The following is an 18,785-nucleotide window of genomic DNA, read 5'->3' on the forward strand; positions in this document are numbered from 1 at the left end:
TCCAGTCTCACAAGGCTTGCTTCACATTACTGCCCCATGTTCCAGTCAAACTGAACCAGACGATTCCCCAGTAAAAAGCATTTCATCTGCTGCCTCCCAGATATGGGAGCACATGGCTGCCTCCTTTTGACTTCTCCCAGTCCCTTGCTACCCTCAAGGGTTGGGTCTGGTGCCACCTCCTACAGAAGAATTGCTCGCGATCACTTTCAGAGTTTGGTTACCTCCCCTGTGGACCTGGTGGAACCTTCCATTTTTGTCCTGGCAACCCCCAGTGCCCTGACTGGATGAGTTCCCTACAGCCAACCCCAGGTTCTCAGGCTTCCCTCTTTTATTTGTATTTGAATTATCAGAATTTCCTTGTTGAGCACCCTATCTCATTCCCTTTAGAGTAATAATTCAGAAAGAAAGGCATTCCTCAAAAGATAAGTCATCTAAGAAAAGGAACAAACAATCAACAAAGCTCCAAGATGCTCATGAAAAGTGCCCAATCAAAACCCTTGGGTTGCAGCCAACCCCACCAACCTGGCAAAAATGACAAGATCTTGGAGAGGTGCACTGATGCACTGCTGGTGGAGCTGGAAGTGAAGACAAGTCTTCTGGAATAATCTAAGAGAATCCACTGTTGGGCATTTAACTGTCGTGACAAAAAGAAAAGCTCCACAAACCCCAAAGCCTCAACTGCAGCCCTTCTGTGATATGTTCCTCGACTGGAGAAGAGCTAAACCCAGTGTCTGTCCCAGGCACAGATGCAAGGGCTGCAGCTGTGCTGCAGAGAACCACAAAGGGAAAGGCATGGTTGAAGCAGCGAGACGACAATAGACACACAATGCTTTCCACAAAAGAAACCCATTAAACCACCACAAAAAAAGAGAAATGAATGGCGTATGATCACAAAGGACAAGGAAGGAGAAGACATCACCCCCCCCTTGCAGAAACAGGGTGCCCACAGATATTTTACAATGGATAGAATGGCGGATTTCTTTTTTTAATGAACTGATTACTTTTGCTGATATTCTTCCTCTACCTCCTCTTTTTTAAAAAAGGATTCTGTTTCAAGGACTGACTCTGGGAGAGGGAGGACTACAGGGTGAAATCTAGGAGATGTAAAAGCAAAAAGATGACATCAATTTAAAAAAAAATACCTTAGCAGGGCGGCTAGGTGGGGAAGTGGATAAAGCACCGGCCCTGGAGTCAGGAGTTACCTGGGTTCAAATCCAGTCTCTGACACTTAATAATTACCAAGCTGTGTGGCCTTGGGCAAGCCACTGAACCCCGTTTGCCTTGCAAAAAAACCTAACCCCCCCCAAAAAAAAACCTATGCTATTGGAGCAGCTAGGTGGCATAGTGGATAAAGCACCAGCCTTGGAGTCAGGAGTACCTGGGTTCAAATCCGGTCTCAGACACTTGATAATTACCTAGCTGTGTGGCCTTGGGCAAGTCACTTAACCCCACTGTCTTGTTTTTTTTTATATTAAAAATATTATGAGTTTTACAATTTTCCCCCGATCTTACTTCCCTCCCCCCACTTGCTCCACAGAAAGCAATCTGTCAGTCTTTACTTTGTTTCCGAACCCCACTGTCTTGTAAAAACTAAAAAACAAAAACAAAAGAAGCATCTTAGGCCAAGGTGTCCTGCCATCACATCACCTCTTTGTTACCCACTTCCAAAAAATTTTGGGGTCAAAAACTATACCCACTGCATTCATCACCTGCTTCCTACTGATTTTAATAGTTCACAACATACTAAATGACCACACTATCATTTGCACTGATGCTCTGAAGAGCTGAAATAGCTAGGTTTCATTTATTAAACTACTCCACCACACTTTTGAATTTAAAGGCATGGACTTTATTCCCATGTTCTGGGGTAATCTAAAGACACCTTATTGGGTTGTATTTATTTCTTATGTCATGATACCAATTTTTGTTTTGCACTCACATGCTTTTACAATTATGAATTGAGAACTGAGGCTGTGAACATTGGGACTGTCCCTACCTTTCTGGATGTTATTTTGGGTAACTTACTGGGCTTCTACACTGTCCATCTTCCTCCAGTGTTGTAACTGGTCTCTCTATAGTGGCATGGTGGTAAAATGAGCTTCCCTCCCCCCCTTGGTTTCAGTTTGAAACTCTCTTCAAGTTTACAAGCTGAGCAAACTATTTAAGTTCTCCAAGAGGCAGTCTTTCTCAGTCTATAAAATTGCACCAGATCTTCCATGCTTCCAGGCATATTTATTCAGGCTATTGTTAGTTGTGTTCCATCCCTGGCTAAGGGCCTGCCATTCCTAATTTTTAAGCTCTGATTGGAAATTCAAATTCTGTTTATCTTCTTAATGAGGTATTCACGTTCTGTCTGTGGCCTCATTTTCTCTCAAAGTCCTTATCTTCAACTAGCAGTAGCTAAGATTTTAAAGTTCTGAACAAAAAACCCCAAAATACTCAAGTCTTGGGAGGCCCATGTGGCTCTGCCTGAAGCTGGAGATTGAGAAGAGAGAAGCAGATTTGGGAAGGGAACAATTGAGGAACAAGATAGGATCCCAAAACAACCAGATTTACTATTGAAGATAGAACCCAGGTAAAAAGGGCAAATAGAAAACAATCTGGATTCTTTAGAATCTGCTAACCCCAATGCCACCCAAAGCAGAAGGGACAAGCCAGGAAGAAGTAAAGAAAGACAGCTCCTGATGTTTTGCCTATGGCCTGGCCCTTAGTAAGTTCTTAACAAATGTATGATGACATGCCACAACAAGTGAGTCAGCTGTAAAACCCACAGTCTCTTGAGGTATAAATTCAAATGACAGTGATAATCACTTGGAAGAAAACAAGAAGGAAAGATTGCCAGGAGGGGGGCGGCTAGGTGATGCAATGGATAGAGCACTATCTCTGGAGTCAGGAGGACCTGGGTTCAAATCCAGCCTCAGACACTTAATAATTACCTAGCTGTGTGGCCTTGGGCAAGCCACTTAACCCCATTGCCTAGCAAAAACCTAAAGAAAAAAAAAGATTGCTAGGAGGGACTTTTGCATTGGCGCCTAAGGTAAGGAATCACCAAGGCTGGACAAAGGAATGTTTTAGGGGACTGAGACAAGCAATGTGCTTGTTAGGTCACCTTCGGTGATTCTGCAGAGATCTTGGATGGGAGGGATGCCACAAGATCTTTTAAATGTTTCCTGCTTTAAAAGCTAGCACAGGGGCGGCTAGGTGGCGCAGTGGATAAAGCACCGGCCCTGGAGTCAGGAGTACCTGGGTTCAAATCTGGTCTCAGGCCCTTAATAATTACCTAATTGTGTGGCCTCAGACACTTAATAGTTACCTAGTTGTGTAGCCTTGGGCAAGCCACTTAACCCCGTTGCCTAGAAAAAACCTAAAAAAAAAAAGCTAGCACAGACAACAACCTGAAAAAAATGAGTTTATGAACAAATGATTTAGGTTTTTTTTTTTTTTTTGCAAGGCAAATGGGGTTAAGTGGCTTGCCCAAGGCCACACAGCTAGGTAATTTAAGTGTCTGAGACCGGATTTGAACCCAGATACTCCTGACTCCAAGGCCGGTGCTTTATCCACTATGCCACCTAGCCACCCCTCTACGCCACCTAGCCGCTCCTTGAACAAATGATTTAAATGTTCACATTCTAAGTGCACCATGATTATAATTCTTAGGGCAAAAATAGACCCAGGCTAAAGCGGAGTCCATCAATGAGTCATGTGATAACCATTTTTTCCTTTGATGGTTTGACCAGACTTTCCACTGGAGATAGATGGAGCCCTGATCATCTTTAACTGTATTTTCTACAAGGCAGAAGTCTGATCGTCATTCTCTGGTTGAATGGTTTTCCTCCAGCTTTCTCCTCTTAAAAATAACAGGACAGGCCCCCTATAAAAAAAGTGCCAACACTCACTACAAAGGTCCTCACTCACCTCTTTCCTCTTCTGTTCCAGCAGGTCTTCCTCAAACCGTCTCTGCATCTCTTCTCGTTCTCGTGCCAGGCGACGCTCCTCCTCCTCTTCCTCCTGTTTCCTGCGTTGCTCCTCCAGCTGCTTCTTCCTTCGCTTCTCCTCCACCTGGGCAATGATGGCCTTCTGCTCATGAAAAGGGAGACAAACACAGGCAAAATTGGGAGCACACCACGCCCTCAGAGTCTAAACCAGCGGGTGTCATTCATCTGGAAATGCTGTAGGTTGGCTTAGAAAATCCAATATTAACATTATCTATGTCCTATGGATGTTGGTTTGGTTAACTATTTCCCAATTCCACTTTCCTCTGGAAAGGAAAAGAGTACCCTCTGGCCCCATGGGAGACTCCTTAGCAACCACATAATGGGTTTCACAGATACTAGTTCACAGGAAGCACATGTTGGGCGTTTCTTATGTTTTTTTCAAATTTTCCCAAAATTTTCTAAAAGTAGTAGGAGGACTTGTCTTCCTATTTTTCACTTACTGGAAGGTAAGTATAGAGGGTTTGGGAAGGCACAAATAATGTATACGAGCCAATAAACTTTTTTAAAGCACCTGCTAGGCACTGTGCTAATTGCTGGATACTAAAAGAGGCTCGTCCTCTTGGGGAGACAAGGCAACAAGAGGGCTGCCTGCCTGGGGAGGCCTTTTTCAGTCCTGCCTCATTGAGGTTTTCTAGGCAAAAAGTCTGGGGGGCTAGACCCTTTGTTCTCTCCAAAGTGACTTTGGCTTCTTCTCTCTGCAGCTTCAGACTCTCTTCTTCTCACCAGCCTTCTCCTGCTCCGTCTGACCACTTAGTCTGCCCTCCACCACAGACCTCTCTCCAACATGCTCTTTCTCTCTTCTAATCCTGCCATCCTCAACACTTCCAACCTCAACGACTGCCTCCTCATCCCTACTCATTCAAGTTGGGTAAGAGTGATCTTTCTAAAGGACTGACTGCATCACCCTCCAATTCATTGAACTCTGGCACTGCCCTGATTGGCTTTCCGAGTCCTTGAGAACCTATCCTTCCTTCCATGTCAAATCATCCAACCAATCAATATTAAGCACCAACCACATGCTAGGCACTGAGGATACAAAATATGACAAAAGGCAGTTCCTTCCTGGAGGTCAGGAGTTGGATGGAGAAAGGAGAATGTCTCCTAAGAATAACTAAAGCTGAGAGACGGGCTTATTCTTGGAATAGCCAGGAGGCCAGTGTCACCAGTATGTGTTGGCGAAGAATGTGTAAAAAGACTTGGAGGGTTTTGAATGCTAAAAAGAGAATTTGATATTTGATCCCAGCCTCAGAGGGAAGGTGAGCCCCGCAGGGGTGGTTGGCCAGATGGAGGCAAGAGAACTGACCAAGGGGCTGGAAGACAGTCACAGACCAGGTCGGAGTGAGGTTTTGAGTTGGTTCTCCCTTTAAAATGCTGCACATTTTAAATACTAACTCTAATCCCAGTGGAATGAACTAGTAGAAACCAAATGACTAAATCTAGATAAGTCTATTTTGCTCCCCTAAAAATCACTCAACTGATTAAACTCCAACTACCTGAAGGGATGAATGGAGGTGGGAGTGGTAGAAAATGGACTTTAGTGAAGAAGCTCCACCATTCTGTCTTGACCACATGTGGATTACTTGGCACATCACTATCCATCTCTGCTCAAAGACCCTCTGCCAATTGCTTCTGTACCCTGGCAGACCATTAGAATAGACTTGAAGATAGCTCTCACGTGCCTTTCTAATGCTTTTCTTTTCTTTTTTTTTTTCCACAGCTAGGTTTATTAAGTGTCTGAGGCCAGATTTGAACTCAGGTATTTCTGTCTTAAGGGCCGGTGCTCTATTCCCTGCGCTACCTAGTCAACCCATTCTTTTCCACAAGGTCTAATAGTCCTTGTTCTTTCAATTAATCTGTCTGGTTTATGCTGAACATGGTACACCAGATTTGGTGTAAACAGGACAGGACTGTTCCATCGTGGGCTACTGATTTTTTGTTTCATTCAAAGCAATTGGATTCCATATTGACACAAGAAAGAAACTTCCACAAAGATCAATCAATCAATGCAATTCTGGAATGGAAATAGAAAAAAGTGGGGCAGAACTTGTGCTCTGGATTTCTACCAGGAAGAGTTCCCACTCAAGAAAAGAGACAACTTTCTTCGACTCCTAACATGCTGAACTTTAACATGGGAGAAAGTAAATTAAACTTAGAATCAGAGCTGAGGAAATGACCCGGGATTGTCTAGATCATTTTTTTTTTGCACTTTTAAACATTTCACTAGAGGACATTTGCCCAAAGTATTCCAAAATTCCCAAGTTCCCTACTCTGTGCTGCTAAGGCTCCTGCAAAGGCCCATAATGGTTAAGAGAATGAAGCCACAGAGGCTTCTCCATGATGCCTCACGAGACCTTTTCTTAGGGTTCCTGGTCCCTGCTACCGTCTTGGTGCCAAGCATTGGTGCTCTCAGGGGGCTGGGAGCCACATGTTCCAGCAAGAGTGACCCTCAAGAGTTCTAGCTCATCCTCTTCTTGGTGGACTCAATGGGCTCCTACAACTCTCTTCTGCTTCTCCTAAAAATTACAATAAAATTCCTTGGTTCAATGGCTACTACTAAAATTTCCATCCTCTTACTGCCTCAGCAGTCTCCCATCAAACTGGGGCTGTCTCATCACAGAGGAAGGGCTGCTCTGAAACTCAGCAAAAACTCCTTTATCAACAGATCTATAGAATTACAAATTAGTTCTACAGGTAAAAGTCTTGTTTGTAATCTTATGAACAAGCCAGGGACTCAGTCTACTTCAATAAGGGCCTGAAAAGCTGAAATAGAATCAGAAAACAAACCTGGGCTAACTTAAGTTTATGTAAATTTACAGGAAAAAGTCTATAGATTTAGGTAGATAGTCATACTAGTAGGCTAATTTTCCTTTGGTTCTCATCTAGCAATACAATCCTAAAACCTATTTTGCAACAAAAATGAATGACAAGAATTTTAAGGTGACTTTTGGAGCCCCTAAGCAAGTTTCAAGAAGATATCCTTTTTACTGGGACTTTAAATGTTCATATTCTAGGATGTGATCTGAAGTAATGTAATTTTACCACTGACAGTAGTAAATTTTCTAATATGATACCTGATGTTCTAATTGTTTTTGTCTTCGTCTATCTCTTTCCTCAATTTGAGCAGGATCCAGTAATGCAGTCATAGAACGAAGGAAACTAAAAAGAGAGATAAAATACATCAATAGCTTTTGATTTCAAAAAAACTTAATTTAATGCAATGTCAACTATTTTCCTCCTGACGGGAAACTCAACTAAACATTGTATTACATGTTTTTCCCCCTTTCTCATGGTTTCCTCCCCCCTCCTTAGTTATACCAGATTTGAACTCAAGCCCTCCTGACTCCAGGGCCAGTGCTTTATCAATTGCACCACCTAGCTGACCCTATATATTTGCATTTCAAAAATTTTAAAAAGCAGATTAACATGAAGTGAAAAAAAAATGATACAAATATTTCTGTTGTCTTTTGTTTTCTGCATAGCAGTGGGGTTAAGTGACTTGCCCAAGGTCTCACAAGCTAGGTAATTATTAAGTGTCTAAGGCCCAATTTGAATTCAGGTCCTCCTGACTCCAGGGCCGGTGCTCTATCCACTGCACCACCTAGTTGGCCCCAGACATTTCTAAACATGAGGACACTCACTTGGTTTTCTCAATATTGGCAGCTGCATCCCGAATAGATTTCCCCAAGTTCTCTTCCTCAGAAGGCCCAAGTTGGCTTCCAGATAAAGGTGTATAAGGACTGCTAACATCAGTGATTTCCTGAATGTCTGGGGACAGACAGAAGAAGTCGGGTTGTTTCTGGGTTGCACGAGAAGAGAACTGAGACTGAGAATTGGGATAGAGTTTTAAGGAATCAAAATGCATGGCCCATCTGTCATGTTCTTCACCCTAAAGACAAGAGAGAAAGAGAAATCCTTTATGACCAGGCTGAAATCATCCCTACCAAGGCAGGGGGTGCCAGTATCCAGAAAAGACTTGGTACCAAGAGCAAAGTCCTTCCTCTTACATTAGGGTTTAGAAATAATTCTGAAAAATGTGAATAAAATGAAATTAGGATGGGATTAAAAATATCAAAACAAATACCAGTGAAAAACTCCAGTTCATTTTACCATGTCCAGTGGACAATGTATACTGTCTTCTAAAACAATTTGAGTTCAGATTTTAAAGTCCAATCTCTAGAGCAACATTCTTTGTGAGGAAAAGACCTATGCTAATGGCCTCATGGAAATTACCTTTGAGTAGATCATTTTTTCCTGGAGTTTTCGTTGTTTATCTTCTTCCTTTTGTTTGTTCAGGTCTTCAATCCACTTTCTCTGCTGCTCTTTTTTCACAGCACTGAAAGGATGCTCCAGTGGTGTAGCTTCCTAAAATGAGAGCCAAAATACCATGAACTGATAGTAACTCATCAGGAAGTGAATAAGATCATGTGTCATCACTTACTTTGTATTCATTTTGATTAAAAGAAATCTCCAATAGATGAAAATTGAACATATGATGAACACAGATATTCTGATTCCATGGTACCTTATATAAAATTCAGTTCAGGTCATAGTGGAGTTGAGTTATATGAAACAGGAATAAAACTTCTCTAATTCAATTTAAAGGGAATATATAATTATTACAACTATTTAGAACAAAACATTAAAACATACACTGATGCATCAGCTCTGCCCTCCTAACCTTTCACCTCTATTAGGATGTGGGGAGCATGTTGCATGATTTAATCTTGTATAATCAGGTTTGATCTTTACACTGATCAAGGTTTCTCATTTTTTCAAAGTTGTTTGTCTTTACCATGTTTTTGTCACCTTATGATTTTTCTCCTGGTTCTGTTCATTTCACTCTGTATCAGTTCATAAGTCTTCCCAGGTTTCTCTGAGATCATCTCCCTCACCATTTCTGACAGCACAACAGTATTCCATCATATTTATATACACAACCTGTTCAGTCATTCCCCCAATTACAAGCACCCTTTCAAGTTCCAATTTTTTTGCAGCCTTAAAGAGCCAGAAATAGTTTTCTATGTCCCTGGAGTTTTGTTTTGCTTAGGACTAATCTCTCCCTTAATCTACCTACTCGGCAATCTTTACTTCTTCACTTTCCCTCCTATTTCCTTGAGAAGACATATTTTTGAACCTTACTCCGTGTTGTATATACATTCTTCTCTCCTTTGATCAGGTCAAGGTTTAACTGTTGCCAACTTTCTCCCTTGCCCTCACCATTTGAATTGTCAAACTATGGCAAGTCAGCCAAATCCACCTGTTGATTCACAAGCCAAGAAATGGTTTCCACAATCTCAAATACAATGAATTTTATTTTAAAATGTAAAAACAAATTCCAACTTGCAGTTGCACAAAAACAGGTCAAGCTCGCCTGGCTTGTTGTCATCTGATAGCTTGTTGCCGTCTGTTATGCATCCTCCTTATATGAGATAATTGCCCTAATCTTCTTTTCCCTTCCCCCACCCCCTTTCATCTGCCCTCTAGGACCCCATGGTTTTCACATGTGGAAACCACTTGAGTTAACCAGGAGTCACTGCTTCAGGAGAAAAGCACTATGAATGTATTTCCCAGAGTAGTCTGGCCTCCTCTTCAAGGGGAGCACAATGTGTAGACACAGCACTGGATTTGTGGGCCTTCTATGTGCTGGGGCACTACCAGAGGTGATGGCAGCTGCTGCTTCTCTGAGGAGTTACTGTAGCTGTGGGATTGGCAGACAGGCACCTTCTTGTCCTGCACCCCAAAACTGGGGATGCCTATGGAAGTGGAGTCAGATGGACAGGGCTGTCATCAGAGATGACTCCCAAGAGCTTCCCACACCCCAATGACCAAACAGCAGATCTTCCTGCCTTTAACCTGACCCTAGTGACCATGTTTGTAGGCAGCAATCACCTGAGAGAACTACCATGCTGTGCCCAACAGCTGCTCGATCAGATGGAACAGACCCAAAAGCCTAGGACGAGTAGCAGTCGTCAAGAGGAACAGTGAGAGCATCAATCAGGCATTTCTCTGAGGTCAATTTGCTAGGGGACAGCGCCTTCCTCTCATCCTACTTGCTCTGCATGTGTGTGCATGCATGCCGCTCCCCCCTCATTGTGGTTCTCTTTCTCTGGGTTGGAAAAGAGCTGGAGCTGATGGGCTTGTTCACCCATCCCATGGGCCTTGAGCATTTCTGGTTCTAGGCCTCTAGGACAGAAGGCCTTTCTCCATTCCCTTCCTTTCTGCTTGCTTATACCCCATGTGACTGAGGGACCACGAACAGGACACCTCCAACCCCACTGCCTTCTCATTGTCTGGCCTTCACCAAGCTTCTTGTGAATGTAAATGAGGGGGGATGACCTTGGAACGTGAAGAAGTGAGACTTTCCAATATGACAAAAATTTTCTGACATGTATATTCTCCTTGAGTCAAGGGAACATTTTTGTGATCACCGTGGCGGCAGCTCTGAGCCAGGGGTTGGGGGTGGGGGAGTCTCCCCACCTGCTGTCAGGAAGGTGCTACTCTTGAATCATGCCCAGAGCTTCTGATGAAAGCAGTAAATATCCTTCCCTTCTTGTCTTTCCTCAACAATGCTGCTGTTTAAATTCCTAAACTGTATTTAAGATGCAGGAAATAATTTTTCATGGGACAGAATGGTGAAAAAACAACTGAAACTTCAACATCAATAAACAATCCTAGCAAAAAAGCCAAATCCTCCTCAGATTCTTCCTAGTCGTGTGATTTGGGCTGCCTCTTCTTGATATTCCTTCAAGGCCCAGCTTGGCATGCACCCACTGGCTCCATCCCTGAAAGGTGGATTAACAGAGCGCTCCTCTGGAAAGCCCAGGAGGGGCAGGAGGCGGACTTCATCTATTAGTTTTCCTCTGATGGATGAGTTTCTGGATCTCGACTCTGCAGAGTATCTGGGCTGGATGCCATCAGTACAAGGTCACACACAAACAGAAATGTCTGAGGCTTCCCATCTCCACTGGGGAATGCCTCATCCACTTGGTTGATGCACTGAATGGAATTTCCATCGCCTGTTGTCCAACTTGGGGTGCTTATCATCCAAAGGTGGGCTATGGTGATCTTGGTTCCTTGCTTGGCCGTCCCAGTTGGCAGCACACGGGGAGGTCTGGAGGGCAGAGCTGGTGTGGACCCCAGCTTGGAGTCCAGTTTCTCAATAAATGCTAAGCATTACAGGTCAGTCTGTGGGCATTCAGGTGCTTACTGTGTCCCAGGAGGCAGAAAGGTTCAAATCTTCCATGTTCTCAAGGTGCTCTTCTTCTCTTGTACATAGTAGATGGAAAGTCTTTTTTTTTTTGGCAAGGCAATGGAAGGGGCTATATGACTTACCCAGGGTCACACAGCTAAGTATCTGAGGTCACAGTTGAACATGGGTCCTCCAGATTCCAGGGCCAGTGTTCTACCTACTGCTCCACTCGGCTGCCCCAATGGAAAGTCTTTTAAATAGGTTGATATGAATTTAACATGTGCATGGTAGAAATTCTAATGACACTCCTGGAGGGGGGGAGGGGAGACTAAGAGGAAGAAAAAACCAGAAAGCCTCACCCCTAAAACAAAGGCTGTCCGAATGGCCGCTGGCAAATCTGGAGAACTGAAGGTGGAGGGCTTGATGTGGGGCCCACAGCAGGGACTGGGATCAGGCCTGCTGGATCTTCCCCTGCAAACATTCTTTAAAGCCTGGGTCTCTTCTGCAGCAAGAGGGCTCATCTGTGGATACAAAAGAACAAAGGGGGAAACAACTGGCAAAGAAACAGACCCAGCCTCACCTAAGAGTCTTTTCAGATTCAACAACAGATGTTGCTATGGAACCAGAAACACCAGATCACCTATATGGAGAAGTTCAGCAACCCTGAAGTCTTAGGTCTATCACTGTAGGAAAGGAAACCTTGCCAGATTGTCACATCTTTGGGCCTTTTTGGTTTCAGTGCCAGGCAAATAATAAGTGCTTAAGAATTGCTTCTGGAATGAACAAGCCAATACCTCTATAAAATGCCTGCTGTGTTCTGTGGAGGGTGGAAGACCCCAGCTTGACTGGACATCCTGCTAGGCCTCCACTCTCATCCCCATAGGCCCTCAGTGATGGCCTGGCTCCCCTGTCTCCTCCTCAGTCCAGCAGGTCTGGGAAGCTGCCTCTCCTACCCATTCTTCCCTCCCTCATGCTCCTGATGACCTCTGTTCTGTGTGGACTTTTATTCACTTCACTTGGGTCTTCACCTGTTTTCAAATATACTCAGGTCGGCCCAGCCAACCACTCTGAACCCAAGGACTGTATTAGGGAAGACCTTCAATGCCGGGTTTATGTATTGGCGTTTTAGTTGGTAACCGCTGAGTAGAGAAATGTGTCCAGCTGAATATAGACTTGGTAGCCACCTGTAGGTGGCCAGATGGATTCTGGGAAAGAACCATGATGATGTCAACCACAAGAGATTTCAGTAAAACCAAGATGGGAAGGGGAGAAAACCAGTTAGGAGACTCTTGCCATAGTTCACTAGGTGAGAATGACAGTCTGCCCTTCTTCACCATGGGAAAAGAGTGGCAGGTACAGGTACAAAATATCAACAGATCTGTCAATTAATGGTCACCAAAGGAGATGGAAGAGTTAAAGAGACCATCAAAGTTGGGATTGTAGAAGACTGGGTGAATGGGGATGCTACCCACAGAATGAACTAAGCCACAAGTTTGATTGGTTATCGGAGAAGACCCAAATGACAAGCCTGTGTTGGAGACAAATGACAGTGTGTTCGACTGTGGCTGATAGCCCAATACGAGGTCGGGCACAAAAAGTCCATGGGAACTTCCAGAGTGGATACTCTAAACCTGTGCATCTCTCATTTCCCTTTAAGCTGCTTCAATTCTACCTTCCTCATAGAGTGCAGCCCCCTCACTGATGAGGGCATGCTATACCGGGTGATCCTGTGCCAGGGTTGGACAATCAATTTTAAAGATCTTCAAGGAAACCTTCAGGGTGTCTTGGTGTCACTTCTTCTGACCCCTTTGTGAGCCTTTGTCCTCTGTGAGTTCTCTGTAAAAGTCTTCTTGCAAGCATACACCTGGCATTCTAACATGTCCAGTCCACCATAGTTGCTCCCTCTGTAGTAATGTGGGAATGTTGGGCAGTTTAGCTCAACAAAGTTCAGGATCTGGTATCTCCTCCTGCCAAGTGATCTTCAGGATCTTCCTAAGACAATTTAAATGGAAGTGATTCAGTTTCCTGACATGGCACTGGTAGACGTTCCAGGAGTCACAGACATATTGCAATGAGGTCAACACAACAGCTCTGTAGACCTTCAGTCTAGTAGTCAGTCCAAGACCTCTTCTCTCCCTCACTTTCTGTTGAAGCCTCCTAAATACAGAGCTAGCTCTGGCAATGCAAGTGTCAACCTCATTGTCAAGGTGCACTTCCCTGGAAAAAACACTACCAAGATGAGTAAACTTGTCCAGTCCTCACAGCTTCTCCTTTCGCTCTAATGGATGTTTCCACATATGGCTGGTGTAGTGCTGGCTGCTGGAGCACCTGGCTTTTCTTGGTGCTCCTTGTTAGACCCAAACTAGCACAAACAGCAGAGAATTGATCCATACTCTGTTACATCTCAGCTTCAGAGGCTGCACTGAGGACACCATCATCTGCAAACAGGTTATGCCAACATTCGCTCCACTCTGACCTTGGCTTGTAACCTTTTCAAGTTGAAGGATTTGCCATCAGTGCGGTAGCTGACCTTGAAGCCATGTTCATCCTCAGTGAAGGTGTTTGATAACATGGCCAAAGACATGTTAAAGAGCATGGAAGTGAGGGGAAAAGTGACAGAGTGGGCAATGGACATGTTCTCTTTTGGCATACTGGTGGCACCTGAAAATGACATGGAGGTCCCAAGGCTTGGGAGAGTGGTCAGAGCTGGACATGGGAGACTATGGAAGCCAAACCCTGTCCTCAAGGAGCTAACATTCCAATAGGGACAAACAGCCCCAAAAACAATTGGGCTGCAGGGCCAATGGAGAGGGGAGTTTGATAGCCAGGGCTTCTGAAGCTCCATAGATAGCCTGGGCACAGAGTGCCCAGATAGCCTCGGGATGACTGAGCAGGGGCAGGGCAGACTGTCATCAAGTCCTCTCATCTGGGCCATTTTTCTGGATGGAGGGGAGCACCCTCTGGGTCCCTTACAGGGACAAACTGGCAGACCCAGTGTTAAGGGTGAAACAGTGCTTATTTTCCAAATGGAAGAAAGGGCTCCCCACATGCTGCTCCTGGCTGTGGCCTGGCTGGCCTTAGTCCTCTCAGCATCATTCACAATGATTAATAATCACAAGCTTAAGCACCTGATGCTCCTGCGCTTCAGTGTCCTCATGGGTGAAATGGGATCAATGTGCTGAGAAGAGGTGATGGGAGGGGGTTGTATCTACTGAAAGGTGGTGCCACTCAGTGGGAAGGTCTAGTCCAACAGACTTCATTTGATCCTCACACTAACCCCAGGCATTTTACAGACATTTCCTGAAGAAAGGAAGTGTCCAAAAGTTCAGTGCCTTGCCCAGGACCACATGCACTAAACGATGGGGGTACAGAGACAGACATAGGAAAGTTGCTTATGCTGAAATGGTGGAGACCATAGGCCCATTAACAGGGGGAGGCTTCCTATAGGGGATAGGATTTTTAGTTGAGTCATTTTCAAGGGGTAAGACTCTCTGTGACCCCATCTTGGGTTTTCTTGGCAAAGATACTGGGGTGGTTGGCCATTTCCTTCTCCATTCATTTTACAGATAATGAAACAGGCAAACAGGATGAAGTGACCTGAATGAGGCTGAATTTGAACTCAGGTCTTCCTAGCTCCAGGCCTGGCCCTCTATGCATTCTCTGCCCTAGTTTAGTTGGTCAGTAGTTGGAGACATGGAGCACATTCCAGGCCTGGGGACAGCCAGAAGGAATGCCCAGAGTGAAGAGGGTCTCGTTCATGAAGCAAATGGAAGGCTGACGTCACTGAATCGAAGAGTGTGTGGTGGTAATAAGGAAGGTGCAAGAAGACTGGAAAGGGAGGAGGACCAGGCTAGGCCATAAAGGACTCTGAATGCCAACCAGCACATTTTGTATTTGATGCTAGAGGCAGAAGTAGGGAGCCAAAGGAGCTTCTTGAGTTGGGGTAAGACTAGTACTTTAGGAAGGAAGGATGGACTAATGGGGAGAGACTTGAAATCTGGCAGAACCCCTCCCTCCCATCTGCTACTACTGTGTCTGAGGGCAGATTTGAACTCACTTATTCTGGATCCAAGTCCAGAGTTCTATCTACCACCGTGGTACTGAATTGCCTCTGATTCTGAATCAGAGGACCCGAGTTAGAACTCTGACACTTTGTGTCCATATGAACATGTGCCATTCCTTTGTACCTCTGGATCTAGCTCCTCATTTGAAGGAGGGGCCAGTCTGAAGGAGCTGGTTTCCCAAGGTGCTTTTTGCCCTTCCATCTGACATTTTCCTACATGAACACTTACTTCCAGAGACTGGCTCGTCCCAGGTACTGAATCCCCACCAGGATGGGCCGACAGTCTTAGATTGGGGGACCTTGAGAGGATACTAGATGGACTCATCGAGGACTGGGGGAAGAAAGGAATGAAAATGAACTACACTGAACAAGTCTAAGGATGAAAAGAAGACAAAACAAAACAAAGTCAGCAGAGACTGGCACCTAAAAGAGTGTATTCTTTCTAACTCCAGAGGGGAGGGCAAAGTCACTGACAATCCCCAGCGCAAGCATTTCCAAGTCATTTAACTTGTTGGGAAGGTTTATCTCCCAGGGTCAGCTTGGCCGCAGAACCTTCCTTCTTCCTGTGCCCCTGTCCTCCATGTCTGGAGGAGCCCAAATGCTCCAAAACCTGATGACTCATTTGTTAACTTTCTAGAATAACAGAAGTAATAGAAGCTCAGCTTTAGGGGTGGAAGTTTCACAGCTAGTTCTTCCCTCTGATCTAAGAGCTGAAGATAAAGGTGCAGGGAAGGTCACAGTGGGAGCAGCAAGTACCTGAGAGGGGATCTGAGCTTGGACCCTAGACTTCAAAGGCCTTGACCCTGTACCAGGGCTAATCCCCTCTCCACTTTTCTATTCTTCGGTTGCTTTGGGGATCCCTCGTCCCCTAACTGGGTAGCAACTACACTGTCTGCTTCTGGTCAAAGTTTCCCAGCATAGTGCTAAGTACCCAAGGCCTAGGACAAAATCAAGAATCTCAGTGAGAATGAAGAAAGGCCATTATTAAGTAGATCACGTAGATTCAAAACTTTTAAATGTCTTACGGAAGAGAATTTGGATTCCGACCTTCATTTTGGCTGAGAGGTACTGCACCAGGTGGAGGAGTCCTTGAGGATGCAACAGGGGCAGAGGGTTCTAGGGGACTGCATCATTGTTATTTTTAAAAAGTGTCACATTGAAACATGGGAGACATTGGGGATAAAGAACAAAGCCTAGCATCAAGACAAACTCAAAGCCGTGTACCACCAGCCTTACCTGTGATCCCCCATCGACCATCTGAAAGTTGTCCCAAATGAATTTAGCATTTCCACACCTGCCCCAGGTGCCCCTCTTCTGCTCTTCAGAAGCTGCTTTTTCTTTCTTCTTTAAAGCAACCTGCTCATCTTTAAATAATAATGCCCTTTTCATAAAATGTGCAAAAAATGAAGTGTGATGCATATTTATGACAAACAGCTATCCTTAAGAATTTTCCTAAAGAATTGCTCATCAAAGCTATTTTTTTTTTTAATTTGATGAGGCACAAACTTAGAAGTCAGGGAATTTATTTTCCTTAACTCTATTGTTTCTTTTATCAAGATAACAGTAACTTAATTTTTCCCATCTGTTATTCCAAACTGTCAAGGAATGGGGTTGTGAAGAATTCAGAAATTTTAAAAAATTAGGATGCAGAAGAACATGACATTAAAACTGGCCCTGCTGTTCCCAGACATGGAGCCAGCAGCAGTGAAGCCAGAACCCAGCAGGCAGGCCAACTAAGAGCCCATTTCCTGGGCCAGCGAAGCCTGTGCCACCCACCCAGAGCCTGGTGGGTCTGGTACTCTTACATTAGGCAGTTTTGGAATCACTGGGGCTTTTTTTTTTTTTTTAAGGTTTTTGCAAGGCAAATGGGGTTGACCAGAACCCGGGTCCTCTTGACTCCAGGGCTGGTGCTTTATCCACTGCGCCACCTAGCCACCCCTACTGGGACTTTTTCAAACATGTTTTTTAAAAACTGATACAGAAAATAGCTAAGAGTCATTTCTAGACAGCCTACTTTATTTTACAGCATATCCTATAGTACTAGGTAGATGAAATTTTTACTGACAGACAGTACTTAATTGCAAAATTGTGATGTCACTGTCCTCAAACCCTCTGATAGCAACCTCGCCCTTTCTTCCTAGTTCTCTTCTCTTCCTCCCATTTCTATCACCACTCCACTCTAGCTCGGTCTCAGTCCTTCCCTACCCCGTCTCCATCTCTCCCTTCCTCCCATCTCCCTTTCTACCTGCCAGCTCACCTTCTCTGAGGTTTCTTTCCTCAAGCTCTCAGTTCTAGTAGAGTGACCAAGAGCCTCAAGGGTATTAAAAGTTCATTGGAGATTGAGGTCTGTGCAGCAGCCTCCTCAGCTGGCCTAGCACTAACTCAGCTAGAGGTGTGGGAGGCCTGGAGTCTTGCCCTGAAAGAGGAGTTACCTAGGCCACATGGTTGAGGCTCACTTCTGGTTTTAGGTACCCTCGGCACAATGTATGGACTCAGGGCATGAAAAGTCCCCCAGCCAAGAACTCTTTATGTACCCACTGAAACCAACTTCCCTTCCCCCAGCTCCCCCGACTCTGGTCTCTTTCCTTCTCTCCAAGTCGTTAGAGGATTCTGGTTTCTCTGCACACCATCATTCCCTCTGTCCCCTTCTCTCCACATGCATGGCCAGCGCTCTGGTCTAAGCCCCCCAGTCAGTGGAAGCTGTCTCCCTCACTCTTCTTCAAAGACAGGCTGCCATCTCTTCTCCTTTATATGACACTTGAGTCCTTCTAGCAGATCTGGCCCAACTGGCCTTGGCAGAGGCCACTCTCCAAGCTCAGAAGGTGCTTTCTCATTTCTCCTACTTCTTGGCATCCCTGGCTCCCTTCAATGCTCAGCTCAGGGGTCACCCCCTTCGGGCCCTCCCCACGCTTGCAGCTTCTTGCTCTTCCCTCAATTACAGATACCTAGTTACAGATGCCAGATCCTCCAGCAGAACCTAAGCCCCTGGAGGGTGAGAACTGTTTGTTCATTTTAATCTTTATAACCCTGGGGGTGGGGGTCTAGTGAGATGCTTTCCAAATGGAAGGGCTTTGAGAAATGCTTGTAGAATTTGTTTCATTAAGACTTCTATGTCATACTTCAAAATGTAATTGGCCCTGCCAAGTGATAGTATTAAAGTCAACAAAATTATACCAAAATTATATAAAAGACGTACCTAGTTCCTTCCTCCACTGGAATTTCTTTGCTTCCAAGAAACTTTTCTCTCTCTCTCTCTCCCCCAGAGTACTGAACATATCAGCTGGTTTCCATACAGTCTTTCTAGGAAAAAAAAAAAAACAAAATAATAGAAGCAATCGTACTTTTATCTACTTTTGTAAAATCTGTCCTAGGAGTGTTAACTCAGTCTTTTACATAGTTTCAACTGTTCAGAATAATGACTGCCCATATACATCAGAGAAAACTTGTTGTACACAGGTTAATCATAACAACATAAAATAATAATAATAATAATAATAATAATAATAATAATAATAATAATAATAATAAAGCAACTCAA

At 44.5% G+C, this 18,785-nt stretch overlaps 1 protein-coding gene across 8 annotated transcripts in view; it reads right to left on the minus strand.

Annotated features, from left to right (window-relative positions):
- Nucleotides 1-18,785, minus strand: part of CCDC66 (coiled-coil domain containing 66) — a 43,418-nt gene that overhangs the window by 8,340 nt on the left and 16,293 nt on the right. For 7 of the 8 annotated variants that reach the window (XM_074199153.1, XM_074199155.1, XM_074199150.1 and 4 more), the window contains 8 exons: nucleotides 18,444-18,547; nucleotides 16,484-16,611; nucleotides 15,477-15,578; nucleotides 11,544-11,705; nucleotides 8,226-8,357; nucleotides 7,634-7,881; nucleotides 7,067-7,151; nucleotides 3,916-4,077 (listed from right to left, as the gene is read on the minus strand). In XM_074199153.1, coding sequence (XP_074055254.1) covers nucleotides 3,916-4,077; nucleotides 7,067-7,151; nucleotides 7,634-7,881; nucleotides 8,226-8,357; nucleotides 11,544-11,705; nucleotides 15,477-15,578; nucleotides 16,484-16,611; nucleotides 18,444-18,547 — 1,123 coding nt within the window. The remainder of the gene's footprint in view (nucleotides 1-3,915; nucleotides 4,078-7,066; nucleotides 7,152-7,633; nucleotides 7,882-8,225; nucleotides 8,358-11,543; nucleotides 11,706-15,476; nucleotides 15,579-16,483; nucleotides 16,612-18,443; nucleotides 18,548-18,785) is intronic. The other variant, XM_074199152.1, reaches the window with a different exon arrangement.

The sequence above is a fragment of the Macrotis lagotis genome, chromosome 8, assembly GCF_037893015.1.
Source record: "Macrotis lagotis isolate mMagLag1 chromosome 8, bilby.v1.9.chrom.fasta, whole genome shotgun sequence".
NCBI lineage: Eukaryota > Metazoa > Chordata > Mammalia > Peramelemorphia > Peramelidae > Macrotis > Macrotis lagotis.